The following is a 26,227-nucleotide window of genomic DNA, read 5'->3' as shown; positions in this document are numbered from 1 at the left end:
AGGCGGCCGCGGCTCTGTGGAAGCCGTTTAGCCCAGCCGGGGGCTGCGGGCAGATGATGCGCCACTGTCGCCGCCGCGCCAATACAAAGACGAGGAGCGGGTCGGCGGCCCGTCAGGAATAGCGTCCCACCGGGGACAGCCGCGACAGGCGACATGCATTTACCGCCACTGGCCGCTCTCCAGCGGCCGACACGCGAATTATTCAACTATAATAGACGGAGCTGGCGTCAACGATGGACTTTGACGCGTAAAACGACCCGAAATGGAGAGATTGACGAGATGGGAGGCGTGCCCGGAGTTAGACTCAGGTCTCGCCTGTACCAGCACCACGTCTAAGAACGCACAAAAATAATAGCAAATTAACTGAGAAAAGGTGATAATGATGGGGTGACTTACTCTTAGATATGAGAACAGCTCAACCGCAAAATTAAGCTCAAATCATCCCCTCATTTGACCAATAACGATCAAATAAATAAAAAATAAACCAATCGAATAAACCAATGAGTACTGAGCAGCCTTTTTCCTTTGCAAACAACAAAAGACATGATAATGTCACCAAAATGCGTGGTCATATATTTCGCTCCCTGTACCCAGAAGCACTCCACCTGAAGCGAAATAGCGCTGTGGATTACGCTATCGGGTCTACGCTATACTCTTTAGGTATGTCCTCATCAAATGCTCAAATATGTGACCCGCCCCATCGTTTACAGTTGATGAGCAATGAGCGGGCATTGAGGGTTGCTGAGCAGTGAGCAGGTCACCAATTTCCGACTTTGGGAGCGCGTGACACTGGACACACGACCACTGGATCGTCTGTCATGGGGCCGACCGGTCGCGAGACTGTCCCCCCTTCCCCCCCCCCTAGTTACACACCACCGGACCTGACCGACCCCTGTGAGACGATACTCCCAGTCTCCCGGCTCAGACAAACCCCGATACGCCCCGAGAGCGCTGTCGGGTCGCGGCGGACGCCGGCCGCTCGGACCGGAAGCGCCGACGGCTATCGGCTCCTGCACTTCCGGCCTCGGAGTTCCGCCAGCGGCGACCGCCACGGAGCCACTGACGGGCACCGGAGTCCAGTGTTGGAAACGGGGCCCCCTCCTGATTCCAGGCGGGTACAAAGGCTTTTGTTTTCATCAAAATAAAATAAAAATACTTCAGGGACCGACAACTTCAAGTTATATAACCCTATATGATAAAATGCATTAACTACCCCAGCTTTGCACAATTGTCCACCCCTGAACACAACTAGTGTGAAATTCAGAATCAGGACCCCATAATACCCCTAATCTCAAAAGATTTTCATTCATTCTAGAGGTACAGGTTTAAGATTTCCATTCAGGCGGTTTACCAGGTTCAGCAGGAGGTACAGCTACTCCTGACATCTCGCTCACTGACCTGGGCTGGATAACAGCCAATGATCAAGGACTTAGAATCTGACAGGTACAGTCCACAGCAGAAGTAAAGTGGGGTTTCAGTCATGGGTATGTTCTGCTTCTGAAGCTTAGGAATGATTAGCCAGACTACAATGAAACTTTGAATGTAGCTTATATGTATCGTCACCCTTGCAGCTGCAACTTTAGCTATTGACATCTTCTTTTCGATCACTCCGCATTAAACAATCGCCAGTTAACCCGCGCCCTGCTGGGGGGGGGGGGTTGAACACCCCCCCCCCCCCCTTGTGGTTTTTTCCAAATTCCGTTTTTGGTACACCTTATTATACATCAATTCTACACATGTTGTGAAAATTTCAGACCAAGGTCATTCAAGGTCAGGTCACCAGGTCACTTTAAGTGACCTCACCTCATAAAAAGTTTCAATGTCTGTCATAGCTACACCGAGTGACCGATCGCTTTGAAACTTTCAGCGATTGCTAAGAGCAATAGCATGTACAAAATGTATGTCTCAGAATTTTGATATCGATGACCTAAGGTCAGGTCAATTTTGCGACCTCCCCATTATAAAAGTCAATGGGAGAAAATTGAAATGCGCCTCTTTTGGACGAAAGACATTATAAACACTCCCAAACACCGAATTACAAGTGGTTTAGACACACTGAACATGAAAAATGAAAATGGTGTCCGTGACCCTTGTTTATGCCCTGAGGTCATCTTAGGTCACGAATGGTATCTAACAGTTTTTCGCAAATAACTTTTGATAGAGGCATGCTAGAGCGATGAAAACGCCTTAGATGTGTTCAGCTCGACGATACGGATCGACTGATATGCAACATGACCCTTTCCGGTCAGGTCATGACCTTGACCTGAGGTCAAAATTTCCAGAGCAGGGGGGCCAGCACGGAGCCCTGGGCCAGACCCTGGGGGAACAGGCGGCTGTCCGAGAAGGATGTCTCCCACCGCACCCGTCCCCGTCTGTCGCGGAGTGTGGCCATGATCCACCTGGTTACACAAGCGGGCGTACCCAGACGGGCCAGCTTGGCGGCCAGTCCTGCGTGCCACACGCGGTCATAGGCACGCTGGAAGTCCAGCAGCACCAGGGCGGATCGGTTGGGGCTCTTGGCCTCGAAGCCGTCGAAGATGCTTTGAGTCATCTTGATCAGTTGGTCGTTAGTGTTGTGCCCCTTGCGGAAGCCGGCTTGGTTAGGGTCCATCTTGTGGTGGGCTTCCAGCCAAGCTTGGAGTCGCCGTTGGGCCAGTCGCTCCGCGAGTTTCCCGATGCAGGAGAGCAGGGAGACGGGCCGGTAGCTACCGGGGGCGCTGGCGGGCTTCCCCTTCTTGAGGATTGGTACGATAGTGGCTCGCCTCCAGGCTGCTGGGGTTTCGCCGGAGCGCCATGACGTGTTCAGGAGGTGGAGTAGCATCCTCTCCGCCGTCGGGCCCAGTTGTCTCAGCATCTCGTTGGACACCTCGTCCTGGCCGGGAGCGCTGCCGAGCTTCAGCTTGCCTATGGCGTTCTGTAGCTCTCTCCTGGAGAAAGGGGAGCACAGTCCTGTCTTCAGACCATTGCATTAGCAGGGGCCGGTGGCGCGTCTAGCCTCTTTGTTGATTTGTCGGTCAGCGTGTTTGTCCAGTTTGATCCGGGAGACCGCGGCGTATTCCTTGATGAAGAGGTTCGCCTTTTGTTTGTCGGTAACGGCTGGGCCCGAGGGCGGGGTTGGGCCCCTCTGCTCTCGTTGGATGGACTCCTTAGGCTTGGGGATCCGTCTTCCGTCTAGGTTTCGAATGATTCTCCACAGGTCAGCGTCCGGTCTGAGGTTTTTCAGCGTCTCGTCCAGGTGGGCTCTCTTCTCGGCGGTGATCACCTTGTCGGCTTCGGCTCGCGCCTGCTGGTATGCCTCCATGTCGGCCCTGGTGCGGGATGGTTGCGTGGCCGTCCGGAGGGCTGCATCTCTCGCCTTCACTGCCTCTTCGCATTTATCGCTCCAGAAGGGGCCCTTCGCGCTTCTGCCGTTACCAAACGGTATGTGTTTCCGTGCACTCGACGTGATGGCTTTCGTGATTTGTTGGTTGAGCTGGTTGATGGGGGTGTCCACGTTGATCTCAGACATCTTCTTTTCCAGGGACTCCCTGAATCCCGTCCAATCTGCTTTACGGAAGGAGAACTTCCCCCTGCCTCGGCGGGTCGGCGGCAGGTCGGCGGTCAGGGTGGTCCTGATCGGAAGGTGGTCGGACCCGAGGTTCGGTTGAGTGCTCCACTCCGCCGTCGCTCCGACATCAGCGGTGGCCAGAGTGATGTCGGGAGTGGAGAGTCCGCCCGTGGCTGGGTTGACGCGGGTGTGAGAGCCGTCGTTGAGAATCAGCAAGCCAGAGTCCGTGGTCCACTCCTCGATCTGGAGGCCAAGATGTGAGGGACGCTGGTGGTGATCCCACGAGTCGCTGTGGGCGTTTACGTCTCCCATGATGATGCTGCTGGTTGGGGGCGAGAGTCTGGTGAGCTCGAGTGACTGTTCTTGGGTTCCTTGTCCTTCCATCCATCTAGCCGGTGGGCTGTATATGTTCACGATGTTTATGGTCCTGTCTGATGTGTGTATGGCTACGGCTCCGATGTAGGTCGAGCAGTCTCTCTCGGGTCGGTATGGTGCCGGTAGTGGGTCGAAGGCGAGGTCGTTCCGGGTCAGGATCGCCACGCCCCCCTTGGCCCGCTCCAGGCGCGTACCGTCACGGTACGGGCCGAGCAGGGGCGGCGGGGGAGTGGTTCCCGTGTTGCGCTCGCGGCTCGGAGAGGTCACACTCCTTCGCTCCGTCCCCGGGGGCTCCCCATCACGGTCGGGGGTCCCGGGCGTTCGTTTGTCGGTGCAGGCTCTCTTGTTCCGGCAACCCCGGCAGCGGCGTTCCGGCGGCTCGCCCCTGGCGCGACAGGTCCTGGGTCGCGGTCCGCCGGGCCGAGGGGGGTTCGAGGCCTCCGCCGGGTCCCGAGCTTGCCCGTCCCGGACGGCCGGCGCGCGCGTCGTCCGGTCGGTCACCGGAGAGATAGGCGGCCCCAGGTCTGGGGGGTCCAGGTTGCGCTCGGGCTGCACCGGCTCGTCCGCCCGGACAGCGACCGTGTAGCCGAGTCTCAGGAGCTCCGCCGGGAACGGCAGGTCCGGCGGTAGGGTTGTCTCCTGGAGGGCGACCACGTGTGGCCTCTCGTCAGCGATCCTTTTTGCCAACTCCGTTGCCCTCGCCCGCAGTCCATTGCAGTTCAGTTGGAAGATGGTGAGGTCTTGTTTCGGTGATCCGGTTGGTCGCTGTCTGGTCGATCGAGGTTCGCGGCTTGGGGTGGCAGGTGGGTCCGGTCTGTGAGGTCCGGGCTGTCCGTCTCGGGGGTGATGTCGCCGGGTGGGAGGCCGCGCTCGCTGGGCCCCGTTGCGGTCGGGTGCGACTTCCCCGCCGCATGGGCCGGTCGGCGCGGCGCGGCCTGCCCGGTTAATCATCGTTCAGCGTCCCTGGGCCCAGCCCAGGGACGCAGCAGGTCGCAGGTTGCAGACAGGTTGTAGACTTTGGTGGAGACGACTGGAAGATCGGAGCACTTCGCCACCAGATTGGTGCGCGGGCTCGCCACGGGCAGGCGGCTCCGATGAGTCCAAAACGACGTGCTCCGGGAGGGAGTTCCATAGTCTCACACCGCGCACCGAGAATGACCTACGCCTGACATCAGTCCGCGAGCGGGAATGGAAAATCTTAAAGCAATGTCCGCGCATGCCTAACTGAGGAGGTAGAGTGAACAAGTCAGCGGGGGACACCGCACATTTGCCATGGAACACCTTCCAGTACTGAATCATATCAGCCCTTAGCAGTCTGCCTTGAGTTGAATACAAGTTCAGCGATGAGAGCCGGGACCGATAATCCAGACTCGACAGGCCAGCGATATGCTTGGTCCAGCGACGCTGGACCGACTCCAGAGCGCGCAGGTCCCCCAGGTACCCAGTGTGCCACACACACGAGCAGTACTCGATAACTGGTCTTATGTGAGTACGGAAAAGTGTCAGCATCAAGTCCGGAGATCGGCACACCGTGCTCCTCAGGAAGTTTTGAGAAAGACCTGCGGCCTTGTGGACAGTAGCGGATATGTGGTCGTGGAATTTGAGGCTCGAGTCCACCAGTACTCCGAGATCCGGATGGGAGGGGACAACTCGAATCGGGGAATTATCGATGTCATACACTGGAGGTGGAAGAGATTGGGATTGAGCCTTGCTCTGAAAACGTATGACCACACATTTGTCACGGTTCAGGCGAAGGTCCCATGACGAAGAAATACGGTGCAGGGCAGTGATGTCCTGTTGACAAAGCGAGGAGGCATGGTCATATGCGTCTGCTGAGCTGTGGGCAACTTTCATGTAAAGCTTCAGATCGTCAGCGAAAATCTTGTGACTAGATGCGAGACTGCTACCAATATGGTTAATTAAAACTAAAAACAAAATCGGACCAAGGACCGAGCCCTGTGGGACCCCACTGGACACGGGGCGAGTTTTGCTCAGTACACCTTTCACTGACACAGACAGAGATCGACCAATCAGAAAATCTTCAATCCAGTAGATGAGGGGCTCTGCTTTTGGTACACTTCATAATACATCTTTTCTGCACAAGTTGTGAAAATTTCAGACACAGGTCGATCAAAGTCAGGTCACCAAGTCACGTCATGTCACCTTAGGTACTATAGCTCCGAAAAAGTTCCATTGCTTGTCATAGCTACACCAGTCACCAACTGAATGGTCGCTTTAAAACTTTTGACAATTGATAAGAGTAGAAGTATGTAAAAAAAATAATAATATCACAGAATTTTGAGATCAAAGACCTAAGGCCAGGTTAATTTTGTGACTTCTCCATAATAAGTCAATGGAAGAAAAATTATAATGTGCCTCTTTTGGAGTGACATCGTTTTTAACACTCCCAAACATCGATTTACAGGTAAAAATGACACACTTAATAATAAAATTGCACCTGTGAGTCATGACCCCTTCTGTGCCCGAGGTCATCCAGGTCCCAGCAATTTCTATAATAACCTTTGATAGTCATGCTAGAGCAATGAAAACATGTTTTCATTGCTCTAGCTCTAGCTTGAAGGTGCACCTTGATGTGTTCAGCTCAATGATATGAATACAAAACATGCAATATGACCTTTTTTGCTCAGATCATGACCTTATCCTGAGGTCAAATTTTCAAAATGACCTTCCAAGGTCAAATTTTAGATCATTTGATGCATCTTGGCAAGAGCCAAGAGGAACACAGTGTTGGCAAAATGTTGAGCCTTTGTTCAGTCAATGGTTGTTACTGAAAACCATTTTTCTTAAAAACTGCTATTCTTAGAGTTTATCCCTTTGGAGGCTAGGCAAACCACTGATCTTAGGTCAAATCTGGGGACATGTTAACATAAGAATGTTAAAAGAGTAATCAAATGCACTTTTTCATGGTACTGTAGCTCTAGTGGTTCTCAAGTTATGCTACAGTTTGTCAAAAAATGTTGAAACAGGTAAACTTGGACCTTTAAATACCTCTGACAGTACCTTTGACCTAGCCTGAAAAAAATTATCCATGTAGGTATTTTTGGTTTCCCCATCATTTTTATTGCTCTTTTGAATGTCACTTACCTGGTGTAGCTATGTGCTCAGTCCAGGAGTTAGATAGGGGCATGAAAATGCCCATCCCCTAGCATGCCATGGAAAACTCATCACCAGCATGGCACAAGTTAACACTTGTAAACTATGGCATGCTTCATAATCACCACTGTTTAGTCAGTTCAAGAGCATTTGTCTTGAACTGACTACCTGCTAGTTGCTACCTAAAACAAAAAACACATATTTACTTAAACTCAAACCTTTGAATGGATGGATTTACATAGCCGGACTCAGGAGTCTAAGCTAGCACGTACTTGTTGCATAGACCCCCAACCCCTACCTACCATCCAAACTCATAATTCCAAGGTAACAGAAGAATTTAGATGCCAAAGTTTAACCTGCCCTTCAAAAGTAGCTATCATGCTATGGCCTGTCCCGCTCAACTGACTTAAACTGGCAGAGGCGGCTCCTACCAACCGCAGGCCATCCAAATCGGGAGTTTCAAATATCTAGTGCTGAGGCAACTCAAGCCCAGCCCCAGCCCAGGCTCTCGTCTCACTACTGAAAGCCCAATGCTCTTACCATCTGAGCTACAGGACAGGCTCAAACAGGTGCATCAGCCAAATAATGATTAAGGTGTTCAGTGAACGGATCAAAGCCATCTAAAAGCACTAAAACGAATTGTAGACAAAAGCGACTTACCGTGGATTTCAAATATATTATAAACACCGAATGAATCTTTCTACCTTCAGCGACTCAGACATACTGGTGGGAATAACTGCTTAGGATTATTGACACAATCTTTAACCTCAAAGCTCGCAAATAAAATGCGGGAACTACGACACATATGAACTCCCAGCAGTGTGTATATTACACGCGCGCCATAATTAGCCGTAAAATCGTGAGCGATCAAGGCACAATATTTTCATTGTGTAATTTTAAAATCTGTGACGCAATCATCAAGGTCGTTTCTGAACCAATCAAATAGGCAGATTTAAAGTGAGCATTTGAGCCGCAAATTTTTGCTTTCTGTTTAGATGCATTTTTGTAAACTTAAACTATTGCTTTGTGTATTTTCTGTTGAATTTAATTTAATTCTTACAAAAAAGGAAGAATGAAGCACCATTCCCTTTGTTGTGATTACAAAAACAACTGAGTTTATACGTCATAATATAAAGGTGGCGCAACACAGTTGAGGTTTGAGTTCTTTTTCGGTTCTTAGCAAGGCAGTATATACCCGTTCTTAGTAACTGTTGGTGTGCTGTTGGTGTGTAAATCAGAGTATATAGAACACCGTGTAAATTGCATGCGCATGTACCCCATACATCTATGGTATTTGGCGTGGTATTTGGGGATTGGGTGTAGTGAGCGTGTAGTTTAAATATTTACCGATATTTACCAATGCACTGTGCAGGCCTGGTGCACTGCAGGCAGTTCAAGTTATCACAGGGAGAGAACTTTTCTCACAGTTCTATATTGATATAACCTACCGTGGTGCAGACGTTAAACCTCTGCACAATAATACATGCATGCAATTAATTATGTGTTTATCGTGGGATTTCATTTGGTTTGTATGATTGATGCCTGATGTGTGATAAAATACTTCCATGCTGTTACAGTATTTCAGGTATATGAAGAAAGTGGTAGCAGTGCTTGAAGTTATTTGGCAAGAAGAAAGCATTTTACGATGACATCTGAATCAGTAGCAGACAAGGATGAGCCAAATAAGTCATCAACTGAAATTCTATCTGAGCTGTTTGATATGTTTGTTAATGAGGACCCTCCATTAAATGAATCTGATAAAAATGGCTCATCAGAATCGGGCAGTGATTCTGATTCATCCAATACAGAACAAGCATCTGATGCATCTGAGCCACCTATGCTTAAGCTAGCAGAGACAGATAATGTTGAGCAGGATGAGTCAAAAACAACAGAAAAGAAAAAGAAAGATAAAAAGAAGAGCAAGCACAAACATAAGCATAAACACAAGAAAAAGAAAAAGAAGCATAAGCACAAGTCCAATGACTCAAAAATAGCTGATAATGACTCCAACGAAAAGAAGAAGAAGAAAAAGAAAAAAGATAAAAAGAAGACCAAGGATGAAAGTCCTGGTGCTCCTCAAAAGCCAAAAAAGAGGAAGCACTCCAGTCTTTCCACTGAGGATTGTGAAAAGTCCAAAACAAAGAGGTCGCGGTCTCGTTCGCCGAAGGCCAGACTGGTCAGTCCCAGTAAGCCTGCCGTCGCCGAGGACGTGTCGACAGGCCGCTCGGCGCCACGTGCCGACCGCTCTCCGCGCGCCAAACGCCGACACCGGTCCTCGGGCGGTGCGGACGGCAAGGAGCGGCGCCGGCACCGCTCGGCCCGCAGTCGGAGTCGGAGTCGGAGTCGGAGCGGCAGCTGCGGCGGGACTCTGACGGAGCGCCGGCGCCGCAGCCGCTCCAGCCGGCGGAGGTCGGAGGCGGAGCGGTGCGGGTCGGTGGAGGAGCCGGTCGTGGACTCCGGCGGCGGGTGGAAGACGGTGTCCAGTCCGAGTCCGCCACCGGCCGGGTCCGCGGAGTCGCCGAGCAGTCCGGCCGCCGCCCCGCCGGCCCGCACCGGCGGCTGGACCACCCTTCCGGCCGCCGAACCGACCGAGCGCCGCGAGACCTCGGAGGGCGCCGCGGACCCGGCGCCTGCCCCCGAGACGGTGTCGCCGCCGACAGCCGCCGCTCCGCGGGAGTCGGCTGCACCGGTGGAGTCGTTGCCGCTGCCTCCGGAACCAGCGGGTGCGCCGGCAGCGACCGATACCGGATCGGAGGAGCAGCCCCCACCTCAGAAAGGTAACGTCGTACGCCGGCTGTGGTGCAACGTAAAGATTCAGTTAATCGTCACATGGTACGTCATAACAATGGCCGATGCCAGAAAGCTCAAATTCTGATCTTTTCTGGGTTGAACGAAGACTAATACAGTGTTGATGCATGTTTTGGAGAAAGTGCTATATTTACGCGTGCAAATATTGTTTAACATTCCCTCAACCTCGATGGCGACGTGCTCATTCCGCCTGCCCATCCCCCGTTCTGGGGCTGGCGTATGGTGCCCCCTTACCCCATCCCATCAGCGGCCCCGGATCCGGCCAGCTGGCAGCTGCCAGGCGCGTCTCTGATAACTCACTGTCCCTTTCAGCGGCCGCGGAGCCGGCCGGTCGGCAGGCGCGGCGCGGTGCCACCATCGTGATCCGCTCGCTCAAGCACTCTGCGGTGTTTGAACAGGCAGAGGAGGAGGCTCGCCGCCGAGAGGCGGAGCGGCAGGCGCGCTACGAGGACGGCGAGATCAGCGACTCGTCCTCCGACGCCGCCGGGCCGGCCGATACGCCAGGTGCGGCGGACGGTGGGAGACTGCGGGATGGTGGTAGGAGAGACTGTAGAGGAGACGGCGGGCGGGTGGGGGTGGGGAGACTACGGGGCAGCGGGGGTGGACTGCGGGACGGCTAGTGGGCACACTGGACGGTGGTGACCTACCGGGCCCCATTTGGAGGCTCGGTTTTCGACCATTGTTCGACGGGACGTCCCGGTAAATGGAGAGAGCGCTGGTAGAGTTACTGGGGGAACAGTGACTGGTGCTGATTGGGTTGCAGTATAGGAACTCTGGGCACTGCACACAATATAAAGTGCTTACACTCCACGTCCCCATACCCCACCGAACACGTTTGTGGAGGTTTGCTTACCTGCTCAACATTTATGTTTTCTAGCCGATAAGGCCGACGCCGAGGAGGATGCGGCGGACAAGACGGAGCATTCCAATGCTGACGATGGAGAGATTTCCAGCGACGAAAATGAGGAATCTGGTAAGAAAAAGGACAAAACTGACCAAGATAGTAAAAAGAAGTCGAAGAAAGCACACAAGAAAGAACGAGACAGATCATCCAGTCGCCACAAACGGTATGCATGTGTCTGACTTTTTCGTGGCAAGAGTCTTGTCCACCGCTTCCTTTTTTAGCTTGCTGAGCTCACTGCTGATTTAGGCTGTTCGAGAATAACTTCAGTGAATTGTTGTCTTTTCCTTGATTTGTTGTCTTTAGCACCCCATGTGTCTCTAAATCCCACCTCATCAGATGGCAATTGTAGCCGAGGTCCCCAGAGTGTATCCTCTGTACCTTATCTACCAGTCACGTCCTGGCCATAAATGTATTCATGTAGCTCCTCTGTATTGTGTCCATCAATGTGTAACCACTGGTCATCCCTGTACGCACCGTGTTTGCTTCGTCCCCAGCCGGCGCCGGAGCGGCTCCTCCTCTCGGACCAGGGACCGGGACTCGGAGAGGGACGGGGAGCGGGACCGCTCGCCGAGGGACTCCGGGCGGCACAGCCACCGCGAGAGGCACCGCTCATCGCGCCGCAGGTGGGTCCGACCGGTACATGGCTGGGGAGATACGTGTTACATGGGTAACACCGAATATTATTTACCGTTTTGCGGATAATGGTGCTGCCAATGTTTTTGATCAGTTCTACATACTATTGCTCCTCTAAATGATCCGTGGGCGTCAGTTGCCTTGTCTACATCACAACATGCTAAAGGCTGCATCAGCAGCAAGGATTTCATTTAAGCAAATGTGTTTTTCCTCGTCCTTTCGTGTTCATTCTGCTCCGCCTCACCCGCTGGCGTTCCGTTCCCGCAGACGCAGCTCTCGCTCGGCCTCCCGGGAGCGGCACCGGAGTCGGGAGCGGTCGAGCCGCCGGGACCGCGACTGGGACCAGCACGACCACCGGGACCGGGACCGAGGAGACCGGCGGGACCGGGACCGGGGCGACCTGCGCGAGCGGATCGACAAGCGTCGGCTACTCGAGGTGGCGCGCCGGAACGCGCTGCGGCTCGGCGAGGAAGGTCTGCTGCCGGCCGGGCTGGAGGCGGCGCTGCCCGATCCGCGGCGCGCCAACGCCAAAAACCTCCACCAGCTGACCGGTCAGTGCGGCACGGCTGCGGGACGGACCGGCGGGGCACTGGGGAGGGGCTCGGGTCTCTAGCGGTGGGTTGTTGTGGGGATAGGGGTTAGTTTCACCCTTGGGACAGGGGTTGACTCCCGTGGCTGGAATAGGCTACGAGCTCACGGTTGAGTGTATGCTGTATCCAAGTGATAGAGATAAAAGCACCCACTCTATTCCCGTGTGTCTTGTCAGCTGTTCAGTGTTCTTCCCGTGTCACTGTCTTACACCCATCCCTCGTCGTCCTTCAGAAATGTGCCGCCGTCCCTGTCCCGTATTTACGCCCATCCCTCCCGCCCTCAGAGATGTGCCGCCGTCTCCGGGACGAGGAGAGCGACGGCGGCGGTCGGCCGGGCGGGCGCCGAGCCTCGGACGACGAGGCGCCTTTCCACCACCCGTTTGCCGTCAAAGAGCGGCCCTCGCACATCGTCATGAACATCCGGGTACGGGACCGGCTGGCTTCCATTCTTGGACTGATTCAGCGGGCTAGAGTCAGAAACTTCATTTTTGCATCGTTTTCGTCTTGCTTCTCGTTTCATCTTATTACAGCCAGCAATCGTGGATAGAAACAGCGGCTTTAAAACTGCGCCTGGCCATGGTTATCAAGGAGTGGCGCTGTTTATGCTAGTTTGACACCCCTTTTGGCCCACTGAACGTTTTTCCTGTGCCGCAGAACGCGCCGCAGCTGCCGGTGAAGACGCACGCCGAGCGGCAGGCGACCGTGGCCAAACTGAGCTCCAGCTTCCCGGTCTCTAGCGGCGAGCAGCACAGGACCAAAGGTGAGGTCGGCAGAACGACCGGGGAGGCTCAGGCGCACAGATGCATATTGCATGCACTCCACTCTGGGATTAGCTATTCAAAAAATGCATGACGTCTCAGTAGCGTCTGTGTTCCACTGAGGCGTCCGTGTGAGCGTGGGCCGCTGTCGTCACAGGCTTACCCCTCCCCCACTCTCTCCCTCTCTTTCTCCAGAGCTGGAGTGGGTGCCGGTGGAGCCGGAGAACAAGACCAAGTCGTCCTCCACCGTTCCGAAGGCCATTGAGGCTCCGCCGGCGGCCGCCGAGCCCGCGAACACCGCCGCGGCGGCGCCGACTCCGGTTCCGGCGCCGGTACCCCCTCCGGCGACGACCCCGGCCGCTGCCCCTGCTCCGGCGGACAGCGTGTTCCCCACGCCGCCGCCGCCGGTACGAGAGCGGGGCGCTGGGGACTGTGGGACCCGGGCAGCTACTGGGATGAGTGGGGAACAGGGGAGCCAACTGAACCGGGGCACTTTGGGCTTTGGGGGCGGGACGTGCGTGGAACGACTGAGGTCAGTACACACGGAAATGGCAGTTGACGGTGTATTTTGGGCTGTGGAGCATTTCAGCCTGTTAAGCTGTCCCGTTGATAACCATCCCCTGTCTGTTAATGAGTACCACCCCTTGGCAGTCCCCTTTTGTCCGTCTGTTTTATAGTTGTTTGTCTTTCTGTGCCGCCAGTCTGTCATAACCTTCTTACCGTATCCGCATGACGTGTACCGCCGACCCTCTGGTAACCTTCTCCGCCCGTCTGCCTGTGCCGGCAGCCGGAGGTGGACCTGAACACGATAGTCAGTCGGCGGCTGACGGCCATCCGTGAGCTGCAGCAGAACCCACACAGTCGTCAGGCGCAGCACCTCATGGACAGCGCGCACCAGGACGTGAGTCGGAACCCCGCCGAGGGTTGACCGGGCCGCGCAGGTGGTCCCCCGCGGCGCTCAGGCATTTTGTGGTTAAACGGCCCGTGGACGGTAAATGGGCGTCCTCGGTCCCCAGTTCGATCTATCCGAGTGAAGATAGTAACAAATTATCCTTAACCCTAGAACGCCTAGGGGGGGGGGTTGTATCAACCCCCCCCCCCCCTGAGGTTTTTTCGAAGTGCACGCTAAACGGCTTGTCGTAGCGGGCTGAAATTTTCAATACCCTCTGGGGCAACCTTTGCGCATCTTTTGCCGAAAAAAATTGATCGGGTCATGTCAGGTCACGGAGTTATGACGTCATATGAGGTACAGCCTCCGGCCGACAGTTACCAAACGTGTGCGCCGAATCCCTAGGTTTTCTGCCGGTGATACCCACATTGTTTGATGGATCATGATGAAACTTCCCATGCATGTTGGGGCAAGCATTGGCTATCGTGTGGTGCAAGAAAATTGACCGGGTCAGGTCACGGAGCTATGACGTCACAAGAGGAACAGCGTCCGGTACTATTTTTGAAAAGCGCCCGAACCACTATTTTGCTAATTCTTGTCACCTCAATGGGAATATGCAGCAATATTAGCTTCTATAGGGAGCAAATGGACCTCCCAAATCCAAAAATACAATCAGATTTAAAAAAATTTGAATTTTGATTTTTCGAATTTCTGCCGCCGACTGTGACCTTGCCGATTTCCGGAGCTCCCAACGCGCCATTTTTAGAGCTAGGGAAACGAAATACATACCAAACGATAGAGAATTGATCAAGGAACACGATAGTGAAGGTTTCAAGTCGATATCTCCCACCGTTTTGTCGCAATCGCCGCGGAAAGTTGAAAAAAGTCTATTTTTCCGAAAATTTGACCTTTGACCGGTCATAAGTAGGTCAAATGTTGACCTAGGACCAAAAAATATACCACCAATCGCGAGATCTCGTTGAGAGCAATCCGTTGGTTTTTTCCGCTAAGCTCTACGACCTTCCGTTTCGAAACGCCAGGGGGGGTCGTAACAACCCCCCCCCCCCCCCCGGTCGTTCGTGTTATGAGAAATGGCCTGGTCGTGCGAGGGTTAAAACTATAAACTTCTAGATTTTAGGATTGTTTTGTCGCTAGGTCCCCAGTTTGTAAGCCAGCTTGTTTGCGAAATTTCTAAGCATCTATCTGCATGCATTTGCTGATGTTTGTTTGCGTCACTGACTCATTTCCGCCCTGTGCTTTCAGATGCAGAACTGGGCGGCGTCCCAGCAGCGTCCGGGCGTGTTCCACGGCTCGACGGGCGCGCGGGTGCTGAGCGCAGCTGAGCTTAGCGCCGGCCAGCAGGCCTGGGCCAAAAAGGTGGACTGCGCCCTCCCCGCCGCCCCGGCCACCGCCCCCATAGGCTGCAGCCGTCCCCCGGCTCAGATACACCCACAGTACAGAACAGTTATACCAACTCTGGGAGATACTCAGCAGTAATATCTCTTTACAATGGGAATACGATTTGTTCTTCATTTGGGTCGAGTACACACATGTCCATCAGGAGGGGTCTCAGTCCCGTTGCCACCTGTCATTGTGTTCGCTGCGTGGCGGTGGTCAGTTGAGCTTGGCTGCGTGTTAGTGCGGCGGGGCCGGCAGCCGGCCCGGCCCGTGTCGCGCGGGGCCGGGCCGCCTGCCGGGCTGCCCGTCTGCTGTCAGTCAGGGGCCGACCTCCCCGGTCCGTGGACCGGCGGACCGGGGGCGTCGGCCGGCCGCCGGCGCACCAAGCTGAACTGACCGCCGCCGCTGCCGACAGTGCCGTCTAGCAGGATTGCGCCGCGCCGACGGGACCGGGCGTGCCGCGCCGCCGCTCGTCTGGTGGTAAGTGGCGCCCGGGCCGGCCGGACGCGCCGGGGGACCGCCCGCCGCCGGCCGGCCGGGGCGCGGCAGACCCGGCGACCACTCTGCCTCCGCCGCCGCCGCCGGTACGGTAGCTCGACTGTACACACTTGATCATGTCTGTGTCTGCCTGTGTCTGCTGTGCCCTCCCCACTCCCCATGCCGTCGGTCCGCGGCCGCTGATCGCCCTCCCCGGCACACCCGCCGCAGAACCAGCTGAAGACGTCTGCGCCGGTGAAGGGCGGCGTCGGAGAGCTGCTGCTCAAGAAGATGGGCTGGAGGCCGGGCCAGGGCCTGGGCAAGAACCAGGACGGCTCGCTGACGCCGCTGCTGCTCGATGTCAAGATGGACAAGAAGGGCCTGGTGTCGGAGGATGAGCGGCCCGGCGCCAAGCGGCAGGCGCCCGTCACCATGACCACCGTCAAGGACCTGTCCGGTAGGTGGCGGAGGGACAACGGCTGACCTTAGTCGCAGGTGATGGGTGGACACTGACTCCTATGGGGGAGTAGTGGAGGACCTGTCGGGTGGGCGGCCATCGGCCGGCCCGCAGTCGGAGCGACCGGTGGAGCACGGCGAACTCTCTGCTGTGTTATCCGCTGTATGAACTATAGTCGGGCTTTTAAATTTTATACAGTCCTCACAATGTGGATAAAAAAGAGGGTCCGTATCAAAGCGTCCAAAACCGCAGCACCCAAAGTACGCAACATCCAAAACCGCAGCGTCCAAAGTACGCAACGTCCAAAATACGTCCAAAATCGGGTTTATAGGGGGCATTCACAAAGTCCAAAACCGAAACATCCAAAACCGCAACGTCCAAAAACGTATCATCCAAAAAACGCAACATCCAAAGACGCAACATCCAAAGTACGTAACCTCCAAAGCCACAACGTCCAAGACCACGACATCCAAGGCACGCAACATCCAAAACCAACCTAACCTAACCTAACCTAACCTAACCTAACCTAACCTAACCTAACCGAACCTAACCTAACCTACTGATTTTTGCCTATCCCTAACCTAACTTAACCTAACCTAACCTAACCTACTGATTTTTGCCTACCGGGGATAAGGAATCCTAACCTAACCTAACCTAACCTAACCTAACCTAACCTACTGATTTATGCCTACCGGGGATAAGGAAACCTAACCTAACCTAACCTAGCCTAACCTAACCAAACGGTTTTGGATGTTGCGTACTTTGGATGTTGCGTACTTTGGTTGATGCGTCCTTGGATGTTGCGTTTTTGGATGATACGTTTTGGATGTTGCGGTTTTGGATGTTTCGGTTTTGGACGTTGTGAATGCTCCCTATATACCCGATTTTGGACGTATTTTGGACGTTGCGTACTTTGGACGCTGCGGTTTTGGATGTTGCGTACTTTGGATGCTGCGGTTTTGGACGCTTTGATGGTCCCCCAAAAAAGACTGGATAAAACCGAACAGTTGCTATGATTCAAGTGTTGATTGCATGTGTACTAGCTCCTTGTTGTTATAAATGCTACCTAAAATTTCACCGCTGAATACATCCATCCTGTCGCTCGGCTGACGTTTCCGCTGACGGTGAATGACGGCCGATGTTTGTGTTCCCTTGTCAGGCAAACACCCTATCTCTGCGCTGATGGAGCTGTGCACGAAGCGGCGCTGGGGGCCGCCCGACTTCCAGCTCTGCATGGACCGCGGCCCGGCGCACAACAAACACTTCCTCTACAAGGTAGGTGCACAACTGCACAGAAACCACTTCCTGTACAAGTAGGCGGCAGGTGCACAGTAAACACTTCCTCTACGAGGTAGGCGCACAGCAAACACTTCCTCTACAAGGTAGGTAACCAGCAAATACTTCCTCTACAATGTAGGAGCACAGAAACACTTTCTCTTATATAAGGTGGGCAACGGGCCAGCCACCTTCTAATTGACTGTGTGGTCAGTGGTGTTACGGACGAGCTGTGTTGCAAATGCCAGTTCTTAGGTAAAGCGGCATGGATCACCAATATTGTAAATCTTGGTGTTTATATTTCTAGTCATCTATTCAGTCAATGTCAAGCCCACGCATTCACGTAGCATTTGCCCTGTCATGCTACGGTTGAAGCATCTGCGCTCACTAACTACCCGAAGATAGCTGGCGACGCCAATCGGTGACCCCGGCCTCACCTCGCCTCGTCTACACTTTATCCCGTCCCTGTGCTCCTCAGGTGACTGTGGAGCTACCACTGACCCTCCCTGCGCTCCTCAGGTGACTGTGAACTCCGTCACCTATCAGCCCAGTATGGACAGCTCGACCAAGAAGGTGGCCAAGGCGAGCGCCGCCGCGGCCTGTCTGCAAGCGCTGGGTCTGCTGCCTTCGGACGCGTGACTGGCGGGCCGGCAGCCGCCCCCGCCGCCGCCTCCGCCCCCGCCCCCGCCCGTGCCGCCGGTGGTAGTGGAGGAGCGGCGACCGATGCGGCTGGCGGTGCCGGCAGCCAATAGGATGGTCAGTCGCGCACTGAGGAGGCCGACCGACCCAAACAACAATAACCCGGCCCGCTGACCGGGGTGGGCTCTCTTGGGTACAGTGGAACCCCGTTCGACCTGGCGCTGCTGCTGACCTGTGTGACTGTGTGTGGTAGTGGACGGTGTTGCATACCAGGCCCCGGAGAGCTATTGACGATTTGTATGCGGTGTGTAGCGCGGCGTAATCGTGTGGGATCTCCACGCGCGCGAGAATCGTTCGAACAGCGCTGATAAGAGGACGCAGCGCCGCGCACACCAGACTCGAGATTCAGGAGCGATGATAATGTATTATGTTCGGGCTGTTATTTCGTAGCCCATCTGCCCGCCCCAAGTTGCCCAGAGATGTGTTGCAGGAGGAAGTTGTTTCATTCATGTCTGCGGGCAGACACCGACATTCGCTGCGAGTTTTCTTCCGTGGCTGTACGAAGCGTTTCGAGAGCTTGGAGGGTCAAGCCCGTCTCCCTGGCTCTATGTGGGTTCAAGGGCGTTAAACGAATGCCTGCCATGAAGCGCACGAACAAACGGTGCGCTGTTTCGATCGAAAGCGGCTCAGGGTATCAATTTCCTCGCGCGGCCGGTGGTCGGCTGCCAGTGCCGCATTGTGATAAATATATACCGTTTGTATGTATGATGTCTGTTGATCGCTGCGTATCCCACGAGTTCGCTTTTTTTTTCTTTGCTTGAAAACAGGTTTGGTGTTCCACATCGTAGGCAAGAGGAACAAAAAGACACATGACAAAAATGAAGTTTATTTGAAAGAATATCAATCAAACGGTAGACAATATATGTAGAAATCAATGCAAATGCTGTAACATAAATAAATTCATCAACAAAACAAAGCGTCAACCGAACAATTGTCCGCCGTAGGTTGCATAGGTCCATCATATACATACGATCGTGTGGAGTAACGCACCCAATTGATTTCCAGGCCTCACAGCCGCGCTCAGTAACTGAGCGATTCCGACGAGATCGAGCTCAGCCGGGCGCCGAACTCTGCCCCGACTCAGCTCTCCGCGGCGGCGCGTCAGGCGCTGGCGATCAGCCGCTCCAGCACGTCGCAGGCGGCCAGGATGCCGGCCCGGGCGCGCCTGCCCTCCTGCAGGCGGGCGCCGTGCAGCCGCTGCTGCGTGCCCAGCACCTCCCGCTGGCGGCGCTGGGCCGCGTGCACCGCCTCGAACGTCTGCCGCTCGAGCCGCGCCAGCTGCCGCCAGCGCGCCACCAGCCGAGCCAGCTCCGAGCCGATGGGCGCGCCGTTCGCGCCGCCGGGCGCGCTGTGACGCCCCGGCGGCAGCGCCGCGGGCCGCCGCTCCTGGGGCGCGGACTGACGGCCGAGCGGAGCCGTGCCCGCGCCGTGCTGCGGAGTGGGCGGGACGGCCCGCGGCGCCGGCTGAGGCTGCTGGGGGACGGGCGGACGGGCAGCAGGCTCGGGCCGGACAGTCGCGGGGTCAACTGTGACAGGTGCAGGGGTCTGTGCTGGCGGCGTGACCTGGGATCTGACCGGGACCGGCCGGGCGTCGGACCGCTCCCGCTGAGGACGCGGTGGCTGGTCGCACTGCGGGGAAGCGGTCTGCTCACGGTGGTATGGCTGCCGGGCGGCGTTCTCCTCAGGGTGCTCAGGCCGCAGGGCGGCGCTCTGCACAGGGCGATAAGGCTGCGGGGAGACGCCCTGTTCCGGGTGTCCTGGCCGCACGGCGGAGCTCTGCACAGGGCGACAAGGCTGCGGGGAGACGCCCTGCTCCGGGTGTCCTCTGTGGGAGGCCGCCGGAGGTGTCGTGTCCATTGGCTCCGGCTCCGACTCCGGTTCTAGCTCCGGCTCCGCCCAGTCCGCGCCATCGTCCGCGTATTCTCCATACGCTCCCGGAGCGGCGGCACGCTCCACGTCCAGATGCCGACGGGAGCGGCTGCGGTCCGGCTCCGGCGGCGTCCGCTGCCGACTCCGGTCGGCTCCCGCGGCGGGGCGGCTCCACGGACGGGAGGCGGCGGGCTGCCGACCCGCCGGGCCGCGCGGCGGCGGCGACGGCGGGCTGCGCGCCTGCTGCCGCCGCGTCGACGACGACTCGGACGAGATGTTGGGGCCGATCTCGCAGGGCCGGTGTCGGTACGAGCACGGGTCCGGCTCCACTACCAGCACGTGTCGCGACACCGAGTCACTGGCGCTGGTCACCACCGGGCTGGGACTGGTGCCGTCCGGACTGGGGTCCTCGGCAGGCGTGGTCTCCGTCTCCGGGTCCACGGTGAAGAACCGGCGCGCCGTGCGTTGCGAGGACGCTCTGCCGCGCGTGGCCGGCCTGTCGCTCCGACTGTAGCTGAGCCGGGGCCCGGAGCTGTCTCGGCCCCGGCCCCGGTCGCGGCTGCCGCTGCGGCTGCGACTCTTGGTACCAGCGGTGGTGTGGTCGTGTCTCGGCGGCGGCCTGGTGCCCCAGACGTACGAGTAGCGCCGCAGACTTCTGTCGGGGGACGGCGCCCGGGGGCGCGAGTAGTGTTTGGGCCTGGCCGAGGCGCGCCTCTCACTGCCCATCCAGCTGGGACCGGAGCTGCTCCGGGGGCGTTTACGGTCCGGCTCCGAGCGGCGCTGGCCGCCGGACCCGCGCCGCGGCGCCGGCTCGTCACAGAAACCCTCGCTGGAGTCCCCTTCGTCTGGCTCCACCGGCGGGCTCTGGCGCCGCGCCCTCCGCTGGGCGGCTCCGGGCGCTCCCGACGGACCCGCGGCGCCGAACGTCTGACCGCGGCTGACCTCTGCACAGTCGGGCGCCGGGCTGTCCGAGGTGCGCGCGCCGTCTGTCGGGTCTGCCCGCCCCACCGGCGGTCCGGCGCGCTCCTCGGCGAACTCGTCGTCGCTCTCGTCGTCTGAGTGTACCACCGTCGGCAGGAAGAATACCTCGCCGCCGCCGCGCTCCAGCTCCTGCTCCGAGTCGTCGTCCGGCGGACTGGCCTCTGTGGCCGGCACAGCAGCGCCCGGAGACGGTACGGGGCTGCCTCCCGATGCCGTGGGGTCGGCAGGGCTGTCTCCCTCCCGTTCAGGAGCGCGCTCCGCGGACTGGGACCCGCCGCTGTGCGACTGGCGGGTCTCCTCCGGCGACTGGTGCTCCGTCAGTCCCGGACCGGCCTCGTCTTCACTGGGGGCGTCCCGCAGCCGGCCGACGGCGGCGGCAGCGGCCTGGCGCCGAGGGGGGCGGCTGGCGGCCGGCGCGGGGTCGGAGACGGACGGCGCGCCGGTGATGCTCCGCGCCCGCGCGGGCGCCGACTTACGGCCGCAGGGCACCTTGGCGGCGCCGATGCCGGCGCGCCCGCTGAAGGTCGCTCTGCGGGCGCTGTGCTCGATCAGGTGGTCGTAGACGGACTCGTTGGCGCGGCTGGACGCGTCCGGTGCCGTCAGTCCGCGGAAGGGCGGTGCTGGGGGATGATCGCCGCTCTGCGAGCCGCTCATAGAACTGGCCGGCTCGATCACGCCCACTGGCTGCGAGTAAAGGCGGCGCCGCTTGGAACCGGACTTCTTGTCAGAAGCTATAGGAGCCGTCTTCTGGACCTCTCCAGCGTGTTTGGCCGGTGTTTTATGGGGTACCTGCAAGCCGCTATCAGCCGGCGAGGGCAGAGCTGGTGAAGGCCGAAGATCTCGATCTGCCCCGCCCTCAAAATCGTCAGCATAAGCAGCACGCTTAGCGGTAGCAGCATCCTCAGGATATGTTACTCTTGTTGCAGACGGAAAGAGAGTTCGGCCTCTTTTCTTGGTAGAACTTTTCTTGCGCCCGGAGGCATTATGACTCCCTTCATCTGCCGGAGGCGTGCCCAACTCATCCAGGGAAGGTTGGGATTGTTTATTTTTGCGCTTAGCGCGTCCAGCCTTATTTGAGGACGCTTCCACGGATTTATTTGCTTCTGGAGTAGCATGTATTGGTCTTGATGGGTTCGTGACAAAATTATTTTCACTGCCTTCACTCTCCAAGGGGTTGAGAGACCCAGCTGGGTACATATCGGTGGCCATTGGCGATTCTCGATCACATGGAGATCCGCCGAAATCCAAATAAATGAATTCAAATGAAAACCCGCGTGGTGTGTTAATTCCTCTGTATCTTCAATGCTCCCGTTTCGAACCGCCCGCGGGTCAAAATGGGTCTAAACAATGCAATGGTGCGAGGTCAAGGTCACTATAGAAGATGCATTCGAAACAGCAGTGCTTAATATTACGTCATCAGCTCGTAAAGAAAGAAGGTTGATGAAGAAGGTAGAAAATCAAATGGTCCCATATTCAGCCTTCAAAGAATTGTAGGTCAATTTCTATCTTCATAGAATTTGTGTAACTTGTGCAGTGTTGTGTGAATATTGTTTCCTTTTTCTTTCTTTCGTTCTTTCAATGACGTCATTAGAACAATAACAGAAAAAGTTTTCGTTTATATCAATATGAAGCAAAACATGACAAATGGGGTGAGACTAAATGCTTACTTCGAAATCTAAGCTGCGTTGCGGCATTGGCGGTTATGTGCGGCGTGTATGCCGCATGATTAGTAAGCGGCGACCACTAAATTAAAAACTCAATAGCTTTGACCTGTTTTCAATGGATAACACTGCATACCAAAAATGTCAATCGCTCTCGTCATAGGATATTTAGATTTAAATAACTAACTTATCTACATCATCGTTTTGAACCAAATTAATACTTTCAACTTGACCCTCGCCCCTATTGGTGTTTTTCCAGCCGCGAACGTATAAGGTATAACCCCTTGCCGTTTCGCTCCTGATCAAGCTAGAGCTTGGCGGAAAAAAACGAGCGTGTTGCCCGTGACGAGAGGAAGCCGATGATACCCAATTTTAAGGTCCTAGGTCATCGGTTGACCTTCCAGGTCAGGTCAATGACCCAAAAGGCGGAAAATTGGGACCTGTTAGAACGTCGTAGTGTGGCTGCTATGGGGTTTTCCGGGATGCTGATCACGAATATCATGCTAGTTTTGATCACAGATGATGTCTTCATTCATTTAGGCCAGGTCGGGTCAGGTCAGGTCAGGTCAACCAGTAGAGGTCCTGCCGGGTATTTGTAGTAGGTGTCAACCGCCTCTGACAGCCTCGTAACATGTTACGAAGGCACCAAAACTACTTTGTAAACGTTCATGTGGTTGCTAAATTCGAATTCAGCTCGAAAAACTGGCCTAGAAACATGTCAAACTCGAAAAAGTGAACCGAGGTCACCAAAGGTCAATGACCTGACCTGACCTTCAGGTGACCTTGACACCCACCCTAATGCATGGGGGCAACATCATATCACATGTTTGAACGCTTGAAACCACGAAAAGACTGCAAACGCGCTGCTAATGCGAGCCGACATACGCTGAATCGCGGTTCCGGCCAAACATGGTCTCGAAAAGTAGGTAGGTCACAGGTCAAAGGTTATTTGCGTCAGGGTCATGAAATTTTCAGGGTAGGTGTAAAATTGATCAACGCGAGGGTACTAAACGTTACGTCGTGATCGGCCGCTTTTTACGCGAGTTATTCGCGAAAAACCGAGGGAAGTCCGTTCGACCCCCCCCCCCCCAAAGGGCGAGGGTTAACCCTCGCCCCGTTGGGGGGGGGGGCATTTTGGCCCCCCCCCCCCTGTGGTTTTTCCTGAATAGCAAGAAAACGGCGGCGCGCAGCGCCGCCAAATTTTCAGTACCTTCCCGGGCATCAATTTGACACCTTCACACCAAATTTCAAGTCTTAGGTCACCTTAGGTCAGGAGTTATTGAGGTCAAACTGAGGTCATGTTCGAGCAAAAATGAGCAAAAAACATGCAATCTTGAAACGCTCACCAAATCTACAGTTATCAAGCAATTTCAAAGTTCTTTATATGGTCTAGTAGACAAAAAGCGGCGCTACAAAACTGTTATCTCGGATTTTCAAAATTTTTGGCTTTTGACAAAAAAAAATCAAAAAATTGATTTTTTTAGAAAAACTTTGAAAAAATCCAAAATTTTTCCGAATTTCGAAAAAAACCGGAATATATGTGATAGTCCCAGCGCTCTTCTATATACATACCAAATTTCAGATCGATTTCTCGTTTTTTGGCCAAGTTATAGCGAAAAAAACTGCTCAAAAATGATGACGTCAAATTTTTTAACTCAATTTTTAGCAATTCTAGACCACGTACGGCAAAACAAAGACCACCATTGAACTCCCCGTGACGAGCTGCATCGATTCGATACCCATTTTATGCAAAAATATTAACTTTAAAATTTGACCTAATTTGACCTGACCTTGACCTGACCTTGACCTGACCTTGACCTGACCTTGACCAAAACGTGATCTAAGCTGGCCACAAAGGCTGCCTGACCCATATGATCGCATTTGTCATGTAAAATGGACCATAAAACATGTATCACACGACACTTTCATATTGTGACCCACCCGTGACCTGACCTCTGTGACCTGACCTGGTATCAGTGACCTCAAATAGCAAAATATGTGTTTGAAGAACATTTCCCCATCGATGATTTTCAATGAAATGCATTTTACTCGATTTTACAACGCATTTCTTGAAGTGCCTGTAAACGGTGAAAATTGGACCTTTGACCTGACCTGTGACGTCATCGGTTTGACCTAGGTCAATAAAATTGGGTCACAAGGTAGTTCCCCGTTGGGGCTATCCAACGCCGTTTACCGCTTGTCGCTATGTTGCGTGCCGCGTGGTTCTCGAGATCTTAGGGGGGGGGGGGGGCAAAATGGCCCCCCCAACCGGGCGCGTTGCTCGGCAGAGCCCAACGGGGCGCGGGTTAACTCACAGTCCGAACTCCGAACAAGTTCGGTCTTGTTTGTGAATTTGTCGGAGCATCACCTAAATCTAGTAGAGATGATGGTGGGAAACTAGGCTTTTAAGGAGGGAAGGGAGTCGGTGACGGTCAAGGGCACTACAGGTAGAGCAGTCATAAGCTGGTGACAGGGCTGACATACCATGTTTTGATAGCATGACTGAAACAGACTTTTTGGGTAGCCAGGAAATCGCATGCGAGAGCCTATTGAAATTCTTACATCGGCCTTTATATGCACCAGTCGTATACAGGTGCGGGATTTGGCATACGATTTCCAGACAATCGAAAGACTGTTTGGAGCCAACGAAGGAAGGAATGAGTGAGTACCTACTAAGTTGAAGGCATTAATTTGGTTCAAAATGATGATGCAGTTAACTTAGTTATTTAAATTTAAATATCTTATGACGAGAGTGATTGGCATTTTTGGTATGCAGTGTTATTCATTGAAAACAGGTTTGAGCGTTTAAGTCTTTAATTTAGTGGTCGCCGCTTACTAATCATGCGGCATACACGCCGCACATAACCGCCAATGCCGCAACACAGCTTAGATTTCGAAGTAAGCATTTAGTCTCACCCTGACAAATGTGGCTTGCTTTGCGGTTTGCGATAATAGGGTTTGTTCCCGTCGCTCCTCTAACCTCCTCCAAGCTCCTCTAACCTCCTCTCGTTTCAAAAAATCGTTCCCGTCGCTCCTCCAAGCTCCTCCAAGCTCATCTTGATTTCACATCTCACCACCACTATTTGCCTCCTCCCTCATCCCAAACGAAAGTTGGTTTTTTGGAGGAGGTTCTTGCGTAGACATATTTGGCGCACGTAATACAAATGTGAATTGTTTATAAATGAGATTTGAGGGAAGTGGAAATGATTTTAGTGATTGATGACGATTGCATATCTTTAAACCCTAGAGAAAAAACCATTAGAAACCATTAGGATTTTCTAATGGTTTCTAATGGTTTCTAATGGTCTTGAATGGTCTCTAATGGTTTTTGATGGTCTCTAATGGTATTCTAATGGTTTCTGATGGTTTTCTAATGGAAATTGATGGTGCTCTAATGGTCTCTAATGGTGTCCTAATGGTTTCTGATGGTCTCCAATGGTGTTTGATGGTTTCTAATGGAATTTGATCTGATGGTCTAATGGTCTAATGGTTTCTGATGGTTTTCTAATGGAAATTGATGGCGCTCTTATGGTCTCTAATGGTGTCCTAATGGTTCCTTATGGTATCCAATGGTGCTTGATGGTTTCTAATGGAATTTGATCTGATAGTCTAATGGTCTAATGGTCTCTAATGGTATTGCTATGGTTTCTTATGGTCGCTAATGGTTTCAAATGGTACACTTGGTGGTCTAATGGTTTCCTAATGGTTTTCAATGGTTTTGATGTTGGGCTCCAAACGGGCATTTTTATGGTTTCTAGTGGTTTTCTGAAAACCTTCATTACTTATGATATG

The 26,227-nt window shown here is 54.5% G+C and overlaps 3 protein-coding genes across 8 annotated transcripts in view; 1 reads left to right on the top strand and 2 right to left on the bottom strand.

Annotated features, from left to right (window-relative positions):
- LOC122373205 (unconventional myosin-IXAa-like) overlaps window positions 1-7,853 on the bottom strand; it is a 63,702-nt gene extending 55,849 nt beyond the window's left edge. The window contains exons 1-2 of one of the 2 annotated variants that reach the window (XM_043351048.1): window positions 7,840-7,853; window positions 7,697-7,809 (exon numbers count right to left, since the gene is read on the bottom strand). The gene's annotated coding sequence lies outside the window, so the exon portion shown is untranslated. The other variant, XM_043351049.1, reaches the window with a different exon arrangement.
- On the bottom strand, window positions 2,270-3,859 carry LOC122373207. Its single transcript, XM_043351053.1, has 2 exons — window positions 3,195-3,859; window positions 2,270-2,927 (listed from the first exon to the last, which is right to left on the bottom strand). The coding sequence occupies exons 1-2, from the start codon at window positions 3,857-3,859 to the stop codon at window positions 2,270-2,272; spliced, it is 1,323 nt and encodes a 440-aa protein (XP_043206988.1).
- Window positions 7,854-8,073: 220 nt separating the features above from the next.
- Window positions 8,074-18,629, top strand: LOC122373209 (protein Son-like). 5 transcript variants are annotated; one of them, XM_043351057.1, is made up of 14 exons: window positions 8,074-8,191; window positions 8,614-9,813; window positions 10,157-10,348; window positions 10,722-10,911; window positions 11,243-11,371; window positions 11,649-11,932; window positions 12,256-12,395; window positions 12,626-12,731; window positions 12,925-13,136; window positions 13,517-13,630; window positions 14,882-14,995; window positions 15,725-15,950; window positions 17,110-17,225; window positions 17,745-18,629. In XM_043351057.1, the coding sequence occupies exons 2-14, from the start codon at window positions 8,682-8,684 to the stop codon at window positions 17,862-17,864; spliced, it is 3,075 nt and encodes a 1,024-aa protein (XP_043206992.1). In that variant the 5' UTR covers window positions 8,074-8,191; window positions 8,614-8,681; the 3' UTR covers window positions 17,865-18,629. The 5 variants fall into 5 exon arrangements, 4 of the variants coding, with proteins under 4 accessions (XP_043206992.1, XP_043206991.1, XP_043206990.1 ...); XM_043351056.1 differs by lacking the exon at window positions 8,074-8,191 and adding an exon at window positions 8,230-8,261; XM_043351055.1 differs by lacking the exon at window positions 8,074-8,191 and adding an exon at window positions 8,240-8,326.
- The last annotated feature ends 7,598 nt before the right edge of the window (window positions 18,630-26,227 follow it).

The sequence above is a fragment of the Amphibalanus amphitrite genome, unplaced genomic scaffold, assembly GCF_019059575.1.
Source record: "Amphibalanus amphitrite isolate SeventyFive unplaced genomic scaffold, NRLGWU_Aamphi_draft 001459F_arrow, whole genome shotgun sequence".
NCBI lineage: Eukaryota > Metazoa > Arthropoda > Thecostraca > Balanomorpha > Balanidae > Amphibalanus > Amphibalanus amphitrite.
The sequence above is the reverse complement of the archived record's forward strand: the minus strand, read 5'-3'. Positions and strand labels throughout refer to the sequence as shown.